Source organism: Leucopleurus acutus, assembly GCF_964270905.1.
Source record: "Leucopleurus acutus genome assembly, chromosome: 12".
Classification (NCBI taxonomy): domain Eukaryota; kingdom Metazoa; phylum Chordata; class Mammalia; order Artiodactyla; family Delphinidae; genus Leucopleurus; species Leucopleurus acutus.
In genome coordinates, this window is record NC_139154.1 from 76,958,971 (window position 1) to 76,984,815 (window position 25,845).

The 25,845-nt window shown below is 33.7% G+C and overlaps 1 protein-coding gene across 3 annotated transcripts in view; it reads right to left on the reverse strand.

Moving 5' to 3' along the window:
• Positions 1-25,845, reverse strand: part of FANCL (FA complementation group L) — a 77,954-nt gene that overhangs the window by 22,141 nt on the left and 29,968 nt on the right. For all 3 annotated transcript variants that reach the window (XM_082851384.1, XM_082851383.1, XM_082851385.1), the window contains 2 exons: positions 23,594-23,690; positions 18,559-18,627 (listed from right to left, as the gene is read on the reverse strand). In XM_082851384.1, coding sequence (XP_082707510.1) covers positions 18,559-18,627; positions 23,594-23,690 — 166 coding nt within the window. The remainder of the gene's footprint in view (positions 1-18,558; positions 18,628-23,593; positions 23,691-25,845) is intronic.

Here is a 25,845-nt window from a genome sequence, read left to right on the forward strand (position 1 = left end):
TCATGGGGGTGAAATGTACAGCGTGGGGAATACAGTCAATAATATTGTTATAGCTTTATATGTTGACAGATCGTAAACTAGACATAATGGTGGTGATTTTGAAATGTATAGAAATATCGAATCACTATACTGTGCACTAGAAACTAACAAAGTGTTGCAGGTCAATTATACTTCAAACAAGCTCATAGAAAAAGAGATCATATTTGTGGTTACTAGAGGGGAGGGGTGGGGGGAGGAGGAATTGGGTGAAGGTGGTCAAAAGGTACAAACTTCCAGTTACAAGAAAAATGAGTGCTAGGGATGTAATGTACATGATTGATACAATTAACACTGTTGTATGTTATATATGAAGTTGTTAAGAGTTCTCACCATGAGAAAAAATATCTTTTGCTTTTTCTTTTAATTTGTATCTATATGAGATGGACAGTCACTAAACTTATTGTGGTATTCATTTCATGATGCATATAAGTCAAATCAATATGCTGCAAAGCTCACAGTGCAGTGCAGTACATCTCACAGATATACAGTGCAGTATGCCAACTGTATCTCAATAAAACTGAGGGAAAAAAGGCAACTGCCTTTACAGGAAAATTTTGGAAGTCACTCTGCATGCCCAGGGAAAGGCTCAAAAAAGACCAGAAAAGACCCTAAGAGTACACCTCAGGCTGATCCTTGAGGCAGAGACAGCCTGCAACAATCAAGAACACAAAAACATAGACCAAAAAAACAGGGAAATTTTGATCTTTCCTCTGGAGAGAGGGGAGGATCCAACTTCTAAAGTTACCACATTATATGACTAAAATTTCCAGTTTTCAACAACAACAACAAAATCACAGGGCACTAAAAACAAAACAAAGTGTAGCCCTGATTCAAAGGAAAAAAATTAACAGGTTCCAAACATAGACCTGAGAGCATCTCTACTAGACAGAGAATTTGAAACAATTGATACGTAAGCTTTAAAGTAAGATGTAGAGCCAGTCAAGAAATCAATGTATGAACAAAATGGAAATAACAACAAAGAGAGAGAAGACTTTCAAAAAAGAACAGAAAAAGAAATTCTGGAGCCAAAAATTACAATAACTAAAATGAAAAATTCACTAAGAGAAACCAAAGGTGAATTTGAACAGGCAAAACATCTGTGAACATGAAGACAGGACGTAAGTTATTATGGCTGAGAAGCAGGAAGAAAAAAGATTGAAGAAAAGTGCATGAGTCTAAGGGAACTGTATGACACCATCAAGTTGACCAATATATGGATTGTGGGGTCCCAAAAGAAGAACGAAAATGGCAAATAGCATATTTCTATAATGGTTGACAAATTCCCAAATTCGCTGAAATACAGAAATATACACATCCAAGAAGCTCAATGAACTCTAAGATGAACTCAAAGAGATCCACACCAAGGCACATTATAATCAAGCTTTCAAAAGACAAAGACAAAAAGAGAATCTTGAAAGAAGTTGAGAAGTGACTCATCACACACAAGGGAACCTCAAAAACTATTAGCAGATTTCTCATCAGAAACTTTGATGACCAGAAAATTGTGGGCTGATATATTCAAACTGCTAAAGGAAAAAAAAAATGTCAACCAAAAATCCTATAGCTGGCAAAATTATCCTTCATCAGTGTAGGAGAAATGAAGACATTCCCAGACAAACAAAAGAAGTCTGCTACCATTAGACCTGCCCTGCAAAAAATGTTAAAGAAAGTCCTGTAGGTTGAAATAAAAGGACACTAGACAGTAGCATGAAGCCCTATGAAGAAATACAGATCTCAGTAAAGGTAAATACATGGAGCAATTATAAAAGCTAGCACTATTATAAAAATGGTTTTTAACTCCACTCCTTGTTTTCAACATGATTTAAGAGACTAAGGTATTTTTTAAAACTAAGAATTACTCAACTCAATGCCAGTGTTACAGTAACTTTGGTTTGTAATTTCACATTTTGTTTTCTACATAACTTAAGAGACAAAGGCATTTAAAAGAATTATTAGTTTACGGTTTGGTGCATACACTGTGTAAATATATAACTTTGTGACAATAACAACTGAGAAGGGTAGGTACAGAGCTGTAAAGGACCAGAGTTTGTATGTTATTGAAGTTAAGCTGGTATAAATTAGAAGGTTATAACTTCAGGATGTTAAATGTAATTCTGATGGCAACCACAGAGAAAACAGCTATAGAATATATACAAAAATAAATAACAAAGGAATTTAAACGTTTAACTCCAAAAAAATCAACTGAACTCTAAATAAAGCAGTAATGCAGAAAATAAGGGACAAAATAACTATAAGGCATATAGAAAAAGTAGCAAAATGACAGATTAAGTCCCTCCTTATCAGTAATAACTATAAATGTAAATAGGCTAAACTCTCTAATCAAAAGACAGAGATTGGCAGGATGGATAAAAACACATGATCCAACTATATGCTGTCTACAAGAATATCACTTTAGATCCACAGACACAAACAGGCTTAAAGTGAAAGAATGGAAAAAGATATTCCATGCAAATAATCACCAAAAGAGAGCAGGAGTAGCTATACTAGTATCAGACAAAATAGACTTTAAATCAAAATAGGTTACAAGAGACAAAGAAGGACATAATATATTAATAAAAGGTTCAATACAGCAAGAAGACATAACAATTATAAGCATTTATGCAGCTAATAACAGACTATCAAAACATGAAACAAAAATTAATAGTACTGAAGAGAAACAGTTGTATAATAATATTTGGGAGACATCAATACCCCACTCCCAATAACAGACAGAAAATAAGGAAACAGAGGACTTGAACAACACAACAAACCAACAAGATCTAACAGACGTATATTGAACACTCTACACAGTAACAAGAGTACACATATTTCCCAAATGCACATGGAATATTTCCCAGAACACATCATGTTTTAGGCTACAAAATACATACAAAATAAATTTTAAAAGATAGATATCATATAAAGTATCTTTTCCCACCACAACAGGATGTAGTTAGAAATCAATAAAAGAAAGAAAACTGGAAAATCCACAAATTTGTGGAAATTGAACAACATACTCTTAATCAATGGATCAAACAAGAAATCACAGTGTAATTAGAAAATACTTAGAGACAAAAAAGAAAACACAGCATACAAAAACTTACAGAATGCAGCAAAAGTACTAAAGAGGCTATTTATAGCTATAAATGCAGACATTAAAAAACAAGAAAAATCTCACCATCAACAACTTAACTTTACAACTAAAGGACCAAACTAAACCCAAAGCCAGCAGAAGGAAATAAAGATTAGAGAAGAGATAAGTAAGGTAGAGAACAGAAAGACAATAGAGAAAATCAATGAAACCAAAGGTTGATTCTTTGAAAAGTTCAACAAGTTGACAAATTTTAAATAAATGGGACTAAGAAAAAAAAAGAGAATTCAAACTACCAAAATTGGTTATAAAAGTGGGGACATTATTACCATTTACAAAAGCAAGAAGAATTGTAAGAGAGAACTATGAAAAACTGTATGTATGGCAACAAATTGGATAACCTAGATGAAATGAACAAATTCCTAGAGACACAAAACCTTCCAAGACTAAACCACAAATAAATAGAAAATCTGAACAGAATAATAAGGAGTAAGGAGACTGAATCACTAATCAAAAGATCTCGACAGAAAAAGTCCTGGAAGTGTCACTGGTGAATTATACCAAACATTTTAAAGAAGAACACCAATCCTTCTCAAACTTTTCCAAAAAATTGAAGAGGGGAAAATACTTCCTAATTCATTTCCTGAGGCCATCTTTACCCTGATACTAAAACCCCAAGAAAACTTAAAAACCATGATCCCTTATGAATATTGATTAAAAAATCCTCAACAAAATACTAGCAAACCAAATTGAGCAGCATATTAAAAAGATTACAGAGCTTCCCTGGTGGCGCAGTGCTTAAGAGTCCACCTGCCGATGCAGGGGACACGGGTTCGTGCCCCGGTCCGGGAAGATCCCACATGCCGCAGAGCGGCTGGGCCTGTGAGCCATGGCCGCTGAGCCTGCGCATCCAGAGCCTGTGCTCCGCAATGGGAGAGGCCACAACAGTGAGAGGCCCGCGTACCACACACACAAAAAAAAAAGATTACACACTGAGATCAGGCGGGATTTATTCCTGGAATGCAAGGATGGCTCAACATATGCAAATCAATAAAATGTAATACACTATACTAACAGAATGAAGAAATCCATATGATCATCTCAACTGACACACAAAAAGCATTTGACAATATTTAACACCCTCTCATGATAAAAACACTCAACAAACTAGGATCAAAGAAAGTTACTGCAACATAATAAAAGCCATATTATGAAAAACTGCAGCAAACATCACACTCAATGTTGAAAGACTGAAAGCTTTTCCTTTAAGATCAGAAACAAGGCAAGGATACCGACTTTCATCACTTCTATTCAACACAATACTGGAAGTTCTAGCCAGATCAATTACGCAAGAAAAAGAAATTAAAAGCATCCAAACTAGAAAGGAAGAAGTAAAATTATCCCTGCTTGCAGAAGATATAATGTTACAGGTAAAAAACCTATATTCCCCCCCCTCAAAATTGTTAGAACTAAGAAATTAATTCAGTAAAGTGGCCACTTTGACCACCAGCAAAGTCAATACACAAAAATTAGTTGCGTTCTGAACAGCAACAATGAACAATCCAAAAAGGAAATTAAGAAAACAATTTCATTTACAATAACATCAAAAAGAATAAAATACTTAGGAATTAACCAAGAAGGTTAAGGACTTATAAAATGAAAACAAAAAAACACTCCTGAAAAAAATTAAAGAAGACATCAAAAAAAGGAATCTCAAACCAGATTCATGTACTGAAAGACAATGCAATCCTTTTCAACATCCCAATGAGATGTTTTTGGGCAGAAATAGAAAATCCTATCTTAAAATTCATATAGAATCTTAAGAGACCCTGTATAGGCATACAATCTTGAAAAAGAACAACAAAGCTGGAGGAAAAAAGTAGAAAGGACAAAGTGGAAATCACATTTTCTGATTTCAAAACTTACTACAAAGCTACAGTAATCAAAACAGTGTGGTACTAGCATATGACAGTCTATATATAGACAAATGGAACAGAATAGAGAGCCTAGAAATAAACCCTCATATACATGATCAAATGATTTTTGACAAGGTTACCAAGACTATTCAATGAGAAAAGAACAATCTTTTCAACAAATGGTGCTAGGAAAACTGGCTATCAATATACAAAGTAATTAAGCTGGCTCCTTATCTAACACTGTATATAAAAAGTAACTTAAAATGGATCAAAGACCTAGATGAAAGAGCTGTAAGTATAACACTCTCAGAAAAAAACACAGGGCAAAAAAGCTTCGTGACATTGGATTGGGCAATGACTTCTTCAATAAAGCACCGAAGGCACTGGCAACAACAGAAAAAATAAGTTGGACTTCATGAAAATTAAAAAATTTTGTGCATCAGGGGACTTCCCTGGTGGCAGAGTGGTTAAGAATCAGCCTGCCAATGCAGGGGACACGGGTTCAATCCCTCGTCTGGGAAGATCCCACATGCCGCGGAGCAGCTAAGCCCGTGCACCACAGCTACTGAACCTGCACTCTAGAGCCTGTGAGCCACAACTACTGAAGCCCGCGCACCTAGAGCCCATGTTCCGCAACAAAGAGAAACCCCTGCACTGCAACAGAGTAGCCCCTGCTCGCTGCAACTAGAGAAAGCCTGCACACAGCAATAAAGGCCCAAAGCAGCCAAAAATAAATAAATTTATTTTTTTAAAAATGTGTGCATCAGAAGACAATAGCAACAGAGTAAAAAAGCAACACAAGGAATGGGAGAAAATATTTGCAAATCATGTATCTGATAAGGAATTAACACCTAGAATATGTAGAGAAAGAACTCTTAAAACTCAACAACAAAAATAACCTAATTTAAAAATGGGCAAAGGAATGGAATAAAACATTTATCCAAAGAAGATATACAAATGGTCAATAAGTACATGAAAAGATATTCAGTATCACTTAAGGAAATGCAAGTCAAAACTATAATAAATACTACTTCATTCACACCCATTAACAGAAAGTAAGTTTTTGGGAGGATGTGGAGAAACTGAACTGTTGTGCACTGTTGGTGGGAATGGAAAATGGTACAGCAGCTCTGGAAAACAGTATGGCAGTTTCTCAAAAAATTAAAAACAGATTCACCATATGATCCAGCAGCTGAAAGTGGGGACTCAAAGAGCTATAATGCACATCAATGTTCACTGCAGCACTACTCCCAAGAGCTAAAATGTGGAAGCAATTCAAGTCCATCAATGGAGGAACAGATAAACAAAATGCGGTATATACATGCAATGGCTTCTTTTCAGTCTCAAAAAGGAAGAAAACTCTGACATAGGCTACAACTTGTATGAACCTTGAGGGTATTATGCTAAGTGAAGTAAGCCAGTCAAAAAAGACAAATACTGGGCTTCCCCGGTGGCGCAGTGGTTGAGGGTCTGCCTGCCGATGCAGGGGACACGGGTTCGTGCCCCGGTCCGGGAAGATCCTACATGCCGTGGAGTGGCTGCCTGTGAGACATGGCCGCTGAGCCTGCGCGTCTGGAGCCTGTGCTCCGCAGCGGGAGAGGCCGCAGCAGTGAGAGGCCCACGTACCGCAAAAAAAAACACAAATACTGTATGATTCCACTTATGTGAGGTACTTAGAATAGTCAAAACCAGAGAGTCGGAAAGTAGAATGGTGGTTACTAGATGCTGGTGGAAGAGGAGAATAGGGAATTATTGTTTAATGGGTATAGTATTTCAGTTTTACAAGATTTGAAAAGAGTTCTGGAGATGGATGGTGGTAATGGTAGCAACAACATTATGAATGTATTAATACCACTGAACTGCACCTTTAAAAATGATTAAGACAGTAAATTCTGTGTATCTTACCACAATTTAAAAAAATAATAAAGTAAGATGCTAAGAATGCCAGGAGAGGGCTTAGATATTGTGGCAATTTGACCCGACTGATAAACAAACTCCTGTGGTTGTTTATCCATTCTTCTTTATCTCTCAGATGTTAACTCTGAGAAAAACCATGTCTTGCACATTGCTACTTAAGACCCTTAGTATTTGGTTCAAGTACATTTCTAATATGCTATGTTAATCGTTTAATACAAAATAAATTTCCTTTATTTTGTATTAAAATAAAGTTTTACATAATTTAAAAAAATCAAGCCAATCAGTAAAAAACAAACTCATCTTCTAGCTTTTTGTTCCAGGTAAGTCATACCAAAAAAGGGTGCTACTCCCCTCATCAAAAAAGTTGACTCTATCTAATTTTTATTACTAAATAAAAAAATAAAATAAAATTATTACACTAAAAACAACAAAATAAGGAAATAAATGGTCACAAAAATTTTTGCTTTCAGATAAGGTCAAGACTAATGACAGAATATGTGTGTTGCTAGCTACCAATGTTACCTTCACAGCCAGAGCCAGGGAACTAACTACCTACCAGCAGTGACATCATTTAAAAAAACACTGTCCCATTGCTTCTGCTATCTACCAACTCCAAAATTCTGGTTTGCTTCATTATATCCATCTGCCAAATTAGTTTGGCTTCTAATATTCAACTTTTTTAGCACAAAAAGAGGGTAAAAGTAAGTATATTTCATAGCTGAAAGTATTACTCAGTGATTCTAGCAGATCATATTTGAGTTAACATGTCTTTCAGATCTGAATTATCATTTGTCTTCAATCTACTAGATCTTTATTTTCAATAATGGGCATCTATTTTTTCCAAAAGGATGGTTTAAAACACACACACACACACATACACACAAGTATACCAATACTCACATATTTTAAACTATCCCTTGGATTAAAAAAAAATACAAATAGACATAGTGCATGCACATCAATTTGCCAGACAGGGTCCCTGACAGGGACAAAACATAAGGTAGAGAATGTTAACAAGCTGTGTTTGTGTTGAAGAAAAATTGCTTTACTGATATTAGCTAAGACAATCTTTTTTACCCAAAAGTATTTAAAATATAAATCACAACATTAAGAAGCCATTTGGAGACTGATATTTATATATTTTCTTTTACGTGGGACACTTGCTATATAAGAATATTTTATTGGTTTCCTCCAAACTATAGTCCAAACAAGATTTCTCTCAACACCTCTCATCTATGTTACTTATGGTACTATGTATGCAGAGTCATCTACCACAACCAGATAGCCTGGTGAGATTGACGGTCATTTTGCATTTATCATCCCTATTTCATTTTTCAACACCAGAATACTTCTTGATTGTTGCATATAAATAGAAACATTGTCTTTAGAGTACATGTGGTTCAACATACAAAGAGAGAGATACCAATTACGTGTTGTTATATATAAATGTGGGTGTGTTTATATATACAATTACACAATATAATACAAATGTATATTGAGAGATATCATTTCTTTGCCCATATTAAGTCTTGCTATTTTAAAAGCTAACCAATTTGCAAATTGTGTTACCTCCCTAAATCACTTTGTACACCTATACAGCACTTTACAATTCAAAAGCACTACCAAATAACTCAATTTACTCTTACAAAGTCATGCAATCTATGACGTAAATATTCCTTCCCTCTTTTTATGAAGTTAAATGATTTACCCAAGGTCAGGCACTGTAGGGATAAAGCTAGAATTTAACCCAGACTTTAAGACTCTGTGTTCTCTTTTTACTATGTTACAAGTGATCCAGCAGAATTAGCTCTGAAGCCTACCATGAAGGTCTGCAACAAAGTCAGATCTATTAACATCAGCAAGTAAATTACTTAATGTACCTTAAATTGGTACTGAAATCATCTGATAAAAAAACCTGTTCCATACTAACAGTCTCACTGGGTCTTTAAATTCATGGAAGAATTTTACCATACCATAAAAGTATCTCATGTGCTCACAAAGCACATATCTCAAATCTTCTAACTTTGATAACCTTAGCAATCAACTGAAATTACTGATCTTCCTTTATCTGGCAAGTAACTGACTGTATGAGATTCAAAGCTATATCTCCAACTGCCCACTAAACACATTTATTTAGACATACCATAGGCATGCCAAACTCATCAAATCCCAAACTGAATCTGCCTCTAAACCTCTTCTTACTGCATTCTCTACCTCACTTGGCAGTACTACAATCTATCTAATCTAGTTACCCCCACCAGAAGCAGTGGCAGTAATCCATGGGATCTCATGCCCAATCCATCACCAAGTTCTATCAATATAATCTGTGGAATTTTCCCAAACAATCCCCTTTCATCCTTCCCTGCAACCATTAACCTAGAACAGACCCTAATTACTGCCTGCATGGGTAAGTACACAGCTGCCCCTCAGTCTTCTTCACTATAGTCTTGCCATTCTCATTTAGAACCTTCCTCTACACAAACAGTGACCTATTAAAAAAAAACTTGTTTTGCTGAAAACTAATCTGCAGAGGTGCTCTGAGAGGAAGGAAAAAAAAAGTCATGCCAGAGATTTATAATACATCTTGGCATTCCAAGAAAGATGAGAAATTCTAAATCAAGAAATAGCAGAACTTAAAACTAGAATTTCATAAGTGTATTAGATCAGAGTCCTTTCTCCACCTTAATCCTATTAATAGCCTAAAACAAAACAAAAAACACTTTGAGAAATGCTATTATAAAACAAAAATTGTGACCATGCCACCTTTCTTCCTTATAACCCCATCACTTTGGGATAAAGTCCAAGACCATCAGAACTGGTATAGCAGACCCTGCCTAACTCTAAGCAAAAGCTCCAGTCTTATCTCTGACTACAGAGTTCCAAACGATGTGTAATGCATGTATTATCTCCTACAATGTTCTGCCTTTGTCCTTTGCCTACAGCAGTTCTCTCCTAAAGTATCATGTGTCCTCCCAAGCCTAATTTCTCACTTCTCAAGACTCACTGAACTCAAGTAACACTTTATCCAGAAAACTTGCTTGACCACATCAGGTTAAATTATGTACCTCTTCTCCATCTTATCAAAATGGCTCACCACACACATCACAACACATTTTACTGAAATTATCTTTTTAAGTACCTATCTCCTTATCGGACTGAAAAGTTACTCCTGAAAGCCTACCCTAGGATGTTAGAACCTGGTTAACTCACCTTAAATTCCTTAGGATCCAGCTCAGTGCTACACATACAGTACACATCTTCCTCAACTTATGATGGGGTTATGTCCCGTTAAATGGTTGAAAATGCATTTAATACACCAAACCTATGGAACATCATAGCTTAGCGGAGCCTACCTTAAACACACTCGGAACACTTACATTAGCCTACAGTTGGGCAAAATCATCTAACACAAGCCTATTTTATAATAAAGTGTTGAATATCTCATGTAATTTATTGAATACTGTGAAAGTGAAAACAGAATCACTGTATGGGTACAGAATGGTTCTAAGTGTATCGGTTGTTTACCCTTGTGACAGAGTGGCTGACGGGGAGCTGTGGCTGGCTGCTGCCGTCCTGCATCGCAGAGCATCATTTGGCCTATCACCAACCAGGAAAAAGATCAAAATTCAAAATAAGGTTTCTACTGAATGTGTATCACTTTTGCACCATTGTAAAGTTGAAAAATCCTAAGTCAAATTAGGTCAGGGACCATCTGTAGATATTAAATGTCCGTTGCATTTAAACTATTTCCCACTGAAAAAAATGTTGCTTCTTGACTTTCTGTTTATGTACTTTTTCAAGGTAACCTGAAAAAAGAAGAAAGACTTGACCATGACAGAATCACAATTTCATCTAATGAAGCACTAAAAATAGGATATAACTTCCCTACTAGATCTTCGTGAGTCAGCTCTCTTACTTCTCTTACCTAAGTTCTATGAATGTTCAAAGAACCCCAAACTTCCCACACTAATCCCCTCCAAATTATACAAGAAGGCAAGAAAATAAGTCAGAGGATTTATTTCTTTCATCACTTGCCTCTAGCTCGAAATGTCGAACCCCATTCATAGTTAGCATACTTATTTAAAACTTATAATACTGCACTTTAGCTAGCAGCCCATGGGTGAAAGCAATGAAAAGGATTTTAACATTATGTTCACAACTAGTTTATACATTAGAATTCAAATAAAGTATAAACTACACATTTAAACTTAGGCAAAAAGAGGGTTACAGCTACTTGGTAAGGAAGGTGGATTGAAGACACAGATCTAATTTTACCCCACCCCCAAACTTACTATATTGTTGTTGTTTTTTCCTTTAAGGCATAATCTCACAAAAACAAGGAGAACTAAAGAGGCAATAAAACCAAATTTTGGAAGCAGGAAAACAAAGGAATTGCTCTTATGAGCATAGATGCAAAAGAAACAGAATGTGGAAATAGTATATGTGTATACGAACATATGTATGTGTGTGTATCTACTGACCAATCAATTGACTGATCAACATATAGATTTAAAATACTCCATAACCTAACTGGGTTTATTTCAAGAGGGCAAGATTTATTTAACATTAGGAAATCGAACAATATAATTCACCACATGAACAGAATAAAGGAGAAAAACCATTTGATTATCTAACATATAGAGAGAATATACTTGAAAAAATTCGACTTTCATTTATAACAAAACTCTTAGCAAACCAGAAACAGAAATAAATTCTATTAATTATTGGTAAAGGATTTCAGTACAAGAACTATAGAGCAAAAATCTACCTAATGATGAAAACAAAGACTTCCCTTTGAGAACAGGAATAGAACATGAATGCTTGTGTTTACTATTCATGTTTCACAGTTTATTAGATATCCTAGCCAGAACAGTAAGGCAAAAAAAAAAAAAGAGAAAGAAAGAAAGGCGTAAAGATGGCAAAGGAGGAAATAAAACTATCATTTACAAATGATATGATTATGTTCATAGAAAATTCCATGAAACTACTGATTATTAGATAAAGAGTTTAACAAAGCCACTGGATAAAAAATCATCTAAAAAATCTACTTGTAGACATCAGCAAGAAACAATAAAACTGAAAATTACTGCTACATAGAACTAAGAATGGCCAAATTTTTAAAGTCTGAAAATACCATGGGGTAGCTAGGACATCATTTTTTGCCCCTCAACTCCAAATCTACTCTCACTATCTGCCTGTGATAATGGAGGTTCACTCTGTAAGCACTTCTCTTTTACAGCTGCGTGGTGTTCAGCCCTATCCGTAGAGGATGCCATAGAGTTAAAGGTTACTAATTCAGACTGCTGTTTCCTGCCCAACAGTGTTGCTCCACTCTCGCCTCAAGGGAGCGTTTTCCGCTTGCTCAGTGACTTTTAGGCAGAAGGCTGGAAGAGTCTTCTCCAAGAAATCTGACCAATTAATCAAAAAGACCTAAAATACTGACCCTTGGGGCTCCCCATTATGAGATCTACGCAGGTGACTCTACAATGAAGTTCACAGTTGACAAGCCCCACTCGCACTCAGGGCTTTCAAATAGCTGACTTTTAATCACGAGCAGGTAACCAAAGACGATAAGCCTAGAAAAAGAGCAACTCAAGGAAACAGAAACTACTCAGATGGAAAAAAAGACATATTATTAGTATCTCTGGGGACAAGAGAAGATTTATCAATTAAGTAAACTCTTAGAAATGAACATGATAGTATAAGTAAAAAAAAAACTCAACAGGAAGGCTATTAGGAAAAGCTGATGAAATTTACCAGAAAGTAAAACTAATAGAAAACCAAGTGTAGATGATCAAGAGCAGATTTAGACAACTGATGGAAAACTGTGGGTTGAATGAGTTTTAAGTACACAGAAAACTAAGGAAATGAAAAAGACAACTGTTAACTCTAGGTGGTAATAAAAACTGGGGCAACAAAGGAAAAATAATAATTAACTACATGGCTTATCTCTGCTTAGTATACATATATGTTCAAAATAATAATGTAAACACTGAATATTGACATAATCAAAATTACAAGATAACTATCTGGGAAGGATAGGAAGTATATGTGTGTATGGAGTGGGGAAAGGTAGAAGAAACAGCAAATTCCCCATTATCTACAGTGGAAAGTTAACAGATAATGCCTAAACCAAACCAACAAACAAAAAGTAGTATAATTACAAGAGCATGTAATGATAGAAATTTTATTATAACACCAAAAGGATCAACTAACAATTAAAAGTAGTTGACCCTGGAGAGGGAGAAAAAGGTGAGAAGGAGGCTAGGACATGCCATTTTGTCTAAAAAGAAAACAAACAAACAACAAAAACCCTTGTAAACCTAACTCTTTATGTTCATATACAACTTTTATTAAAGTATAACCTTAAAAAAATTAATAGCTTGCCCACATTATAAAAATAAACTAGAAAATATGATTTTTAAAAAAAGATCACATTCACAATAGCAAAAAAAACTTCATACTTAGGAATAAACTCAACAAAAATGTACAAGATGTGGATTAAGAAACTACTGCTACTTAACTGGGGGACCTAAATAAATGTAGAGATAAGCAGTTCCTAGACTGTGAACATATCAGTTCTTAATTGGATGGATAAATGTAAACCCAATTATAACTAAAAACTACATTATTCTAAGGATTACCTGGAATAATAAATGCACAGCATTATCAACAATGTTTCAAAAAACATTTTGCTAAGTGATAAGCATAGGTTCAGAACTATTATCCAGTGAGATCCCAATGCTAAATGAAGGCATTAAGGGTGATTTTATATTTTCTTAATTTTGCTTATTTGTATTTTCTCTTTTTTAAAATCAATGTAGGAGTACTTTTAAAATAAATTATGTTATTTAAAAAAAAAAGAAAGGCAGTTAATAGGTTACTGAGTCCAACAGGTCAGACCATATCACACAGATCTACCATATCACATAATCTCAATAATGAACTAACTTTCTTTGTTTTGATTCCGTTGATGTCTTTTTATCCATACCATTATAGCAATAATAAGATGGCCAAGAAGGCAAAAGTATATTTAATTAACCAATTTAAGGATGAACAAAAATCCAGTACTATGAGTTCTCCAACAAGGACAGCAGAGAGAAAAATGGAAAGAAAGATAATCCAGTAGGTCAAAAAAGGAGAACTTCCTCAGGATCCATACAGTGTGATATTGAGAGTTTTCTTCCCCTAGGATTCTGTTTGTTTTAAACCAAATTTATTTTAAGATCTCCGTGAAAGAGAAAAAGTTTATTATTTCCATATACATATGAACTGAGGCAAAGAGCAGTCATGTGACTTGTTTGAAATTATACAATTAAGTCAATGGCTGAACTGTAAACAGAACCTAGGGATACCCGACTGCTAGTCTGATGCTCTAACTAATGGATCATGCTCCCTGCTATGTAATAGGACTGTTTCCTTTAATTACAATTTCTTCATTCACCATCAGATTATCAGCCAGAGGCTTTATCATTGGTTTTGCTCTTCTTGTATTCATGGCCTTACTCCAAGAATATGAGATTTACATGATAAAAAATATAAAGACCACTGTTTATGTATCATACCAAATCCGAAAATTCCAACCAGTGTGACACAGACAGTTCACAAGCCTGCACTTAATGGCATATTTATAGGTAAATCTGCAATTTTAGCATCCATTTTGGGCTGGTCAGTGACCTGGAGAAAATTAGTTTTGTTTTTATAGAATCACTAATGTCAGTGCACCTAAAATCTTACATTAGAGCATTCTATGGTCTCATCAGTCAACAATATTCACAAATATGACCTATATATAGAAGTCGAAAGGGTAGCAGATTTTAGAGCATTTGTGATGTTGGGAAGTAGAATAAGATAAAAATCATGACATGCTCTTACACTCTATGCTGAAATCTATAAAACAAAATTGACTGGGTAAACAAGTAAGTATCTGAGAAGAGGTGTGCAGTCACTTGTCTTTGAGAAGCACTTTGTGTTTCTTTGGCACATATCACGGCAGCAGTAGTAGCAGCAGCCTTGCCCTTGGTGCTGATTTCTTACTACTCTAAATGCCTCCTCTGAGCCAGAATACACTGGCTGTTGCTGATCATGCTGTGAGACACCTGCACTGGCTACTAGGCTTGTCATGACGCACAAAACCCTACCATCTTCAGCTTGACATTGTGCAAGTTATAATTATTCATCCAAATGAATATGTCAGAGCAGCAGCAGCAGACCTCTCATCAGAGCAAAAGAAAAATACATCAAAACATTATCAACCCAGCAGGAAGACAGGGACCATAAGGAAAATTACCCATTTTTAATATGGATGCCACAAAGCCATGCCTATTATTTTACAAAAAGAAAGGAAAATAAAGATCTTCCAAGTTTAAAGTCCAGAAACACTGAATCCAAAGAGGAAATGTACAAAAAGCAGACAAGGAATTTTTTAAAATCAATTATCTGGAAGCTATTTACAATCTTTTAAATATAAGTTTGCTATTAGACTACAATAGTAACATTTATTTCGCTTAAGAACCACATCTGTTTAAAAATTGTTTAAAAAGAAAAAAGATGGGAACTCCCACAAGCAGAATTGTGTCCAATAGGTCAATGATAAAAGATACACAGCAAAGAAGTTTGATGTTGCTTCATATTTCCAAAATGTAAACTAACATTGCCAACACTTTTATCACATCTAAAAAGACTCAAGAGTTCATACTTGCTGGCAGTATCACCAAAATGCTTACGATGTACAGCTAGACTCTAACAAGAGGCAAATAGTATATTTTGAAAGTTTTCTGAATTTTAGTGGTTTATGTAAAAGAAAAACTGAAATCACCCCAGACCGCCACAAATGAAGATAAATCCAAATTCTTTGAGCATATATAAAATAGGCAAGTGTAAATACAATTCCTATCTCATACTTAAATATGAAAAAAAGTATAACTTTTCTAGCAGACTTTAGGAGAATATCTTTTCAGAACAAGATATGGAAGATATTCTCATTCAATACACAAAAAGCAGAAATCATGAAGAAGAGAGTGATAAATGTGACCACACTGAAACGTTAAACTTCTGATTGAAAAAATATATCATATACAAAGTTAAAAAATATGCCACAGAGAGAAGATACTTATATCCCATATAACCAATAAATAACTAGTATTCAAAATATATAAGAAATGCTTATAATAAAACACAAAAATTTAAGTAGGCAAAGATAAACACAGTAATAATGAGTATCAGTTTTTGATAAGAATTAAGGTCACACTAAAATCAGACTAAGACTTAGAAAGGATTTGGGAAAGTAGGAATTACTATGCATTGCTGGGTAGGAGTATAAAGTTATGCAACCGATTTTAGAAGACAACTTGGCAATATTTTGTAATCTCAAAGAGATGCATTCCCTACAATACAGCATTTTCACCTCTAGGCATAAACCACACTAAAAGTCTCACATATGTAAAAGGAAACACAGAAGAATGTTCACTGCAGCACTGTTTAAGAAAGAAATTGTGAACAACCATATAAGTAGGGCAATGAATAAATTAACTGATGGATTCATATAATGAAATGATATAAAGCATTTAAAATGATATAAGATCATGGGTAAATCTCAGAAACAATGTTGTATGAGAAAGGTCAGACTGCAAAAATATTATAGAATATGGCGTAAACAAATGTAGCAAAAAAGTATGCATGGATAGCATACACACCAATTCCAGTCAAGTGGTTTACCTCTAGAAAGGGAAAGAAGGAAAGAAAGAGGAAAGGAGAGAAGCAAAAGAGGGGTAAAGTTTTAGGTCCCAGAACATTTTATTTCTGAGAGACAGAGAGAGAGATATCTGAAGCAAATGTGCCAAAATATTAAACATGTCAAATTTCAGTTGTGGTTAAAATGGTGTCCAAATTTTTATCTGTACTATACTAAGAATTTTAGTATGTTCTTTTAATTTAAAAAAAGAATTTATGACATTCCAGTTACTACTAATTAATTCTGTATTCTTAAAACTAATACAAAATAGAAAACTTGACGTATGACCCAATTAAATCTAAATCTGAATTTGAATTAATATTATAAACACTTATTCCATACTTATATGTGCAAGGCACTGAGCTGGTGTTAAGTAGGGATAGAAAATTTAGAAGAAATTGCCCTCTAAGATTTTCTAGTGTTAAAGTCACAAACTAGTTTTGCTAAATGGCAGGATAAGGTAAGTGCTAAACAGTCTTTTTGTGGAGATGCAAACTTTTTCACTGATTAAAGTCTGGGGAAAACTTTTATGATTATCTAAATTTAAAAAACTAGGAAACTCATCAAAAACATATTCCCAAGGTTGGACCTTGGGATTTTAATAAATATTAAATTATAATTTAGAGACAGCGTATCTGGAAAGAGTAATACGATCTAGGTACAATGTTATATCATGACCTCACATAATACATAAAGATAAAGTTTATAGAGCCAAATAGAAAATGTATATTCATGTTTTTTAAAAAGTATGCAATTTGTGTATAATTCCAATTCTTTAAAAAACAATCAAAACAGTATTTCTTATACATTTATAACATATCAGAATATCAAAAGCAAATCACAGGGTTTTTCCTCCCCTTTATTTTGCTGTGTTTTCTTGATTTCCATTGGAAGGAGGGAGACTTTTGTTTTTAAAGAAGAAAACAAGAAAAATATTTTTAAAATATATATGGTATGATTAAAATTTGACCCTTCACAAGACCATTTAAATCCTGTTAGGCTTTTTTTTTTTTAAACTAACTTCATATACAAGACAATTATTACTTTACTCTATATATTATAATTTAAAATATAAGTATAAATTTTCACTTGAACCTACCAAAACTTCATAACAAAAATAAGGGTAGTCTCTATTTAGAGAACATTTGTAAAATGTCACTAGGAATTTTTGTTTCGCTTTGCATAAGAACAGAAAGTTTCTCTTGATTTTGGTATCAATTTACTTGGTGAGACAAGGACTATGCCTGTCATCATTAGACTGTTCTTTGTATCTAACCACCATTCTGCCAGATCTTTAAAAATCACACACGTGAATGGTGATGATAGAACTGTTGATAATCATACCATATTTTAGCCACATAATGGTACAATTTACAATGCATTCCTAAATACATTAACTTGTTAAATATCAGCAATGTATTGAGAAATTGACAGGAGTAGAAGAATCTCCTATATTCTTTACTCAAAGTAAGAATGTTCCAAAGCACTTACAAAAACAATATAGTCTAAGTTCAAGGATGAACTAAGGACAAACACTTTAAAACAATAAAAACTGAATAGAAATGGCAGGGTTTATATTTTCAGTCATAATTCATTCTCTGAAAAAGATTCTCTGATATTATGTCTGAAAAATGTCACCCAATTTTTAACCTACTGCTCACTGCTTTTATAAAGAGTTCCTTAGGATTTAAATTTAAAGTAAAATTTGTCAATAGAGCTTCTTCAAGTTTAACACTCTCAAAGTCCTGTTTATAAATAAATGCTTAAAGAAAACTGAAAAAAATCACTTGTAATCTATAATGGCCACTTATAAGTAAACAGAATGTGCTTTTTAGCTACTTAAAATAAATTTAAGAATTTACCTGTGGTGTCCAGGAAACAGAAAACGAAACAGGAAAATCCACAATACAATCTGGTGATTCTGCAGGGTACTATAAAAAAGCATAAAGTTAGGTCATTTTTGCTTCGGTGTGACAATTTCACATAAAATATTTTCAAAAAACTGAATATATTAGAAAAAGCATTATTATAAATGCAAATGTATTATATATCAATATTTCCATTCTATTACTATAGAGATATTAAGAGCTGATTAACAGTCAAGTTAAGCTCAAAAGGTACAAAGTTTGGTGATTTGGGGGTGCCAAACCAACCGGTTTTGAAAAAAAGACTAATGAATTAAGTCAGTGTCAGGTCAGCTGCTAATGTGATTTGAGGGGTAAACCACACTGAATCTCAGTTTCTTTATCTTTAAAGTGAGAGATCAAAATGGTTGATATTTAATTTCCTTTCAGTCTAAAATTTAACCTCAAATAGCCTCAGTCACTTGTTAAAAGAGGCAATATTTGTTAAAAGAATCAAGAAATGCACAAAAATGAACACATATAGTTATCAAGTAAAGAAGTATCTTCCACAAAAAAGCATTTAATTTTAGCAGAAGATAAATAAAAAGAAACAATGAAATGTCTCTGGCTCATTAAGGGAAAACAAAATAATAGTTTTAAGAAAAATCTTTTCATGGTTGATAAATAGAAAATTAATTACTCAATAGTTTTATACAAAAAAGAATAGTCAGAGGACTAACTAGGTTTCTAAGTTAAGAAAGACAAAAGGTAGTTTTTCTTAAATCAATTTTGTTATTAGAGAATTGTACTACATGATTTCTCTAAGATTCAGTCCGGATTCTTGAAAGTCACACGTAATTTTTGAAGTGCTCATTTCTTTCCAATACAAAGCTAAATTTACTAACATGAAAATTAGTTTTAGGAAAACTCCTTTCTCTCATTTGACAAAATGTTTAAAATAAGTTTTAGACTTTCACTTTTTTCATCCTCTTATTTTTAACTACTTTGTTGCATAGCAAAAGGGCACAAAAAATTATCACTATAGTATTTGTCACAAACATCAGCCCATTTGAAATCAATGCTTTGAAAAGAATTAACATTTAGTTACAATGACAGTCTGGTTAAGAATAAACCTATCAATGTATACTCTGACTAATGGTATCTAGCTATGCAGAAGTGATAACACAAAGGTAAATATACAGGAAACCATATAGAAATATAACAGTGCTCTAAGTTAGAGGAAAAAAAGAAAGAAAGGTCTGGCTGGGATTACAGAAGAAGCCCTATTCCAGACAATTCAAACTATTAGATGATGTACGTCAGATTATAACTGCTGCAATCACTGGGAAAACTATTTGTACACTATTTTTTATAAGGCATGTGATTATCTCAAAGTAAATGCAGGCAGAGATCTTAGCTTTCTCTGGTTTCTAGTGCTGCTAACTAACTTGTGACCTTGGATAAGTCACTGAACTTCTCTGGCTGTTTTATATGTAAAAATGATGGAACTCAACTAAAAGCACTGTAAAATCTCTTTTCCCTCTAAAAAATGTTAATATTCTGCAAAAATAATAATGCACACTTAAAACCTCCTTGGGTCAAAAATGGAATATTTAGTTCACCTTGAGTTGCTGCTACTTATCATCTACTGAGCTGACAATGAACAATATCAACTCTCTAACTTAAACAATCATCAACCCAGTTAAGAGTATGAACTTAATGTTTACTGTATACAGAGTAGATAAACCAAGTAAAGTGTCTTAACTTTGGAAGTCATTAAGTACGTACGGCACATTATGTTAAAAGAGAATATGATCCTACATTCAAATAGGGCTCAGGGTAGTAAATGGCACATATGTACTGATAAAGAGATCCACAGGGAGTTAAACAAAAAGCAGGTTATAATAAATATAATATGATGCCACATATCTGAGATAACATTCAAATATATATTTTAGGTGTAATTATGCAAACATACAAATATGTATATAATAAATGAGACTGTTCCATATGTTTGTGGCTTTACTGTCTATGAGTTAAATGTATATATATTGTGTTAATTATATTCACTTCCAAGATCAATTCTGTTTATATAATAAATGCTACATAACTGTATTGAACCTAAAAAGCACAAATTTACACACTTCTGGATGATTTAACATGAATTATGCAGTAGCATCCTAGATACTCATTTTTGGAGTTGTTTGTATTGTAGTACTAACTACATCAGCGATAACTGAATATTGTAAAATGACTGTCAAAATTCAGATTATTTTTCAACAGTAAGTTATAGGTATATACAAAGCCACTAGAGACTAACTGCCAAAAGCTTCACTTTGGAAATCCAGGTGACAAGAACAACAAAAGCTCCACCTAAAGAAACTAATTGAAAAATAGAGTAATTTATAATTTTTCATTAATATAGTTTTTCAAGTCTCAGTTGAAACAATTCAATCAAATCAATAACTGTAAGAGAAAATAATTATTATATAATATTAAGTATATATTTTTGTCACAAACAATATTTTTTAGACTCTATAGTATACTTTTCTATGGAAAAATTTAACCCAACCCGAACTGTGATTGGACCCCCCCAGCAAAAGAATACATACAAATTGCGGCAGATTACAAAAACAGCCATCAGAGACAGAGTGCCCAGCCTCTGAAACATATCTATGATTCGTTTTTCAAGTAGTTCTGATCTTGGCCAAAGCTAAGGAAGCCCTAGGCTACTTCTTTTTTAAAGGAAAGACAAAAATTTCATCCCATGGTTTAGGATGAACTGTAAATACTGCATAAAAACACACCTATAAAAATGACAAAATTCAACTGTTTCTCATTGTATTTCTTTTTGATTTATATACTTACTTTTAATGGGGGATGTCTAGACAAAATTGGTATTGTTTTCCTTGTGGGTTTTGGGAGACAGTGAGGTAGAGTGGCAGAATTGGGAGAGGATGTATTCAAGAATCAAAACAAATGCATTTCTTTACTACGTATCAAAAAATATCAGATAAAAGAAATAGAGGTTTGTGTATTTACAAAAATAAGCGTGTTGTAAGGTTTGTCAAAAAAGAGCCTGACCCTTTAAAATTCAGTTTGGATTAAGATTTTGCGTTATGTACTCTTAACATGTAAGTTTTAGCTTTCACTGTTTTTAACTGGCAATCCCAAATATTCCTAAGAAAGAAATGACCACATCTAAAAGACAACTTTAGTCTCTATGAAAACCAAACTAAACGGACAAATAAAGACTCTAATAAATCTTACCAACACAAGATTCATTTAGTTTCAGCCTGTCTATTTTTTTTTAAACGCAAGTCTTTTCCTTACTAACTCAAATACAGCTTTCTCTTCTCTCTTGCCAGGGCATCCATAACAGTGCTCACAGCTATCGATGCTGCAAAAACTGACACTTGAAAATATCCTCTAGAGAAATGTTTAAAGTGTCACCTTATCTACCTTGAAAAGTTGTAAGAAAAAGCAGACAGAATGGACCATACTAATGGCTACACATCCTCCCTCTCAATACTACCAATAATGTCATTAATCAAAATTAATAATAAAATCTTGTAGCTGTAGTGATAGGCAATGTAGACTTAAATCATTATCTCTTAGTAGAAAAGATTGCAAAAATGAGGCTTTAAAAAAAAAGAATCGGGACAGGATGTATTTTAAATTTTTCATTTTGGTCTTCATAGCAGCAAAGCAACTTTTATCAATGTACAAAATATAAACAAATAAAACTTCGAAGAAAATGACAGAACCCTTGCCACTGGCAGTATATGACTCTGGAAGGATAAAGGCAGATTTCTCCTTGATCTTAAAAAAACACACCTTTAAAAATTAAAAAAGAAAATAAAAACTTTTTCATTTAATAAAAATATTCATGTAACTTATTTTACAAAGAAGATTTCTATCCCACTAATTTTTTCTCAAAACTCATCACATATAAATCTCGAAATTATACATAAACATTCTGTGTGTAAGAAAGAGAATGAGTCATTTCTCAATTTGCCTGATATAGAGGCACTATAAGATACCAACTTTGCTGTGTCACCCAGTACAGCTTTATATATTAATTTTCTCTCATGAAAAGCTTAAATGCCAGGCACATTTTTAAAACGGACAAGCACAACTCATCTTTTCATCACTACAATCTCATGAAAAAGAGATGATTGATGACTCCTAGGGACAATTAAAAAAAAGTTAGATGACCTGGTTTTCTCAAAGTCTAATGCTTCCCCAGTGATTACTAAGTAAATGACTAATAACCTGAACTTGCTTATTCCACTTACTTCTCAAAATTCACAATCTATAATTAAAAAATAAAGACGAAACAGCTATGTTTTGTGCCAATAAAATTAGTGAGTAGTTACAGACCACTAGCCTGTAAGGGCTCTATAAATAGAAGTGTATAACCTTTGCAAAATTTTTAAACAGAGAAGTAAAAAAATTTCAGCCAAGACAACAGAAAAAAGTATGCAGATGTGTGTGCCTGTGTTTGAGGGGTCGGCGGAAGTCAGAAATAAGAACAACAAAGGTAATTCACAGTAGGAGTTGAAGACAAAAGACTTTCTTCAGTAGAACTTTACTTGGAATAGTGGACACTTCCAACTCTTTTCTACATAGGATGTTACAAAGATAACATTATGGTACTTTGAGGCTGCCAAACCTTATTTGTAGTATTTCTTTACTGTAAAGTCTATATTTTGATCAAATTTGAATTAAAACAGTGACATGAAATTACAGCTAGGCTTTGGGAAACTTAGTGAATAAATTTTTTGAGGCGTTCCCAAATAATTTTTTTATTTGGTCGTGTCACACAGCATGTGGGATCTTAGTTTCCTGACCAGGGATCGATTCTGCACCCCCTGCTTTGGAAGCGCAGAGTCTTAACCATTGGACTGCCAGGGAAGTCCCCCAAAATAAATTTTAAGTGTCACATATATATTTTTAGAAGCAACCAGCACTCGTTTACATTGAAAACATTCACAGGGTTCATTTCCCCAAGCATTTCCTGGCCACAGTAACAGTTTAACGAAGCACATACCTTCGCCTTCAACTTGACAGTGATGAGATGCTCTCTACCAGAAGCATCTTCGGCTTTTAACTTGATGGTACTAAAGCAAGTATCCACATACACAAGCCTGGTGAGTAGAAGAGAATAAAAAACGATCACAATAGAGAGGGTGGGGCTGGGGGGAGGGTGAGGTTGGAGGATGGTAGGATTTGAAATGAAAATATTTGCTATATTCCTATTAATCCATTACAAAAACTAATCAGAGGAATTTGTGTATGCTATCCCATTATGCTGCTATAGATTTACTGCCGTTAATACACCAGCCCAGTGCTTAATGCAGTCATAGATCTCTGGATTATTTACAATGTGTGTCAAGGCTCATGCTGTGGTCAGTGAGCACTATGTTTCGGTTTTCCATCACCGGAACCTTTGGCACACACAGCATGTTCCTGTCAGACTCTACTTATGTACACATTAAACTTCCTGTCAAACTCTTTGATCCATTTCTGTAGTTTCATACAATATGAGACTTTTATGCTTCCTTTATTTGTTTTTCTCCTCAATGAACTTCTCCTTTATTATAAATAATGTTACTGTACAAAAGCCTGGCTAGTATTAGTTCACATACTCAAATTGATCCTCTAAGGAAAATGCTGTATAAGCACAGGTACAGCCTGGTCTCCTAACAATAAATTTTCTTTTTGTGCAATATATAGCTTCTGACACTTAACCTGGGCATGTATTCAAGATGACTAATATTTTAAACACATACCACAAGCACAATTGTTTTGGCTTTAAGTTGCTCTAAATGCATGAATTTTTTACAATGGAAACCAATACCCTTTGAAATATATCATTCTGTAAAAATATGGTCCCTTGAGAAGCATAAGCTACTGCCAAAAAGGTTCAAATTTAGCAGTATATTTACTAGTGAACTGGGCATGTGGATATTTTTTTGACATTTTTACAATACCATTCTCTTGTAAAGATAAAACGTAGCCTAACAGTATTGCACAACTTATCACCCAGACTGATGGTAAAACCTGTTAGGGTTCAAAACTAACATTAGCCTCCTAACCTAGGAGACATTTTTTTAACAACACTATATGCTGTTTAGTCACTGGCCAGATATAATGGTAAAATGGGTCAGTTTCAAGAAGTTCTGGGCAATAAACTTGTGGAACACTATTTGTAATGAAAAACAGATCTAAATCTGAAGATACATATCTTCAATAATAGAATAAAAAGTAAAACAGAACAATCTTTATCAACAGAAAATTTTTTATCATAATCTATAAAAAGTCTAGAGTCTGAGAAAACAAAAGAAAATTATTCTAGAAATGTTTATTTACATAAAAATATCAATGACTCTATATAGTTAATCATTATTTTCTTTCAGCTTTATTTGTAAATGTCTCATATCCCTCTCCCCTCAAAAATTTACAACATGAGACTTTATCACAAGTTTTATCAGTATGACTCTAAGGGTTAGATACATGGGCATCTGACTCTTTGAAAACATCAACACTTCAGATTCAAGATGTTGAGATGAGCATATGCATTTATATCCTCTCTCTACTCACACACAGAAAAAAGGAATTTTAAAAAGATATGCATAATCCCACAGTTATAAAAAGCACAAGAAGGAATAGCATCAATCAAAGCAAATTTTCAACAAACTTTATAAAGATGTCAAGTGGTCAAAAGAGCACTGAGTAACGAAAGAGATTAGAGGAGAGAGAAAGAGGGCTCCAGGAGGGAGACAGCTGGCAAAAAAAGGAAGTCTACAGAACAGAGGGTATTACTTATATGTGGGAAGAAATTAAGGAAATTTTTTAAAAATACGAGAAACAAAAATGGGAAGAGGAAATTTTAAACTAAATCATAAACAATAAAGTTATGTTAAAAATGGTAATTGCTCTACCATTAGCTTTTCAGTGAAAAATATTTATGTAGTCATAAAAAGTTAAACTGCTTACTAATTACAATTTTTAGAATTCAGCAACAGACAAAGCTAGCAGACTTAATTATAGTTACAGAAACTAATGTAAATATATTTGATCATTGCATTTTAAAACAGAGACAACAAAAACTGAGAAGGAGAAAGATATGTGGAGGGAAGATAAGAAACATTAAATTTTGTAATTGCTAATTTGAGAGTAAGAGATACCATCTTTACTTGAACAGACATGAAAGAAGTTTAAGAAATATTAAAGCAAATAGAAGAATAAAAGAATAGTGATGAAGGGAGAGAGAAGGCAGTATATAAACTAAATCCATTT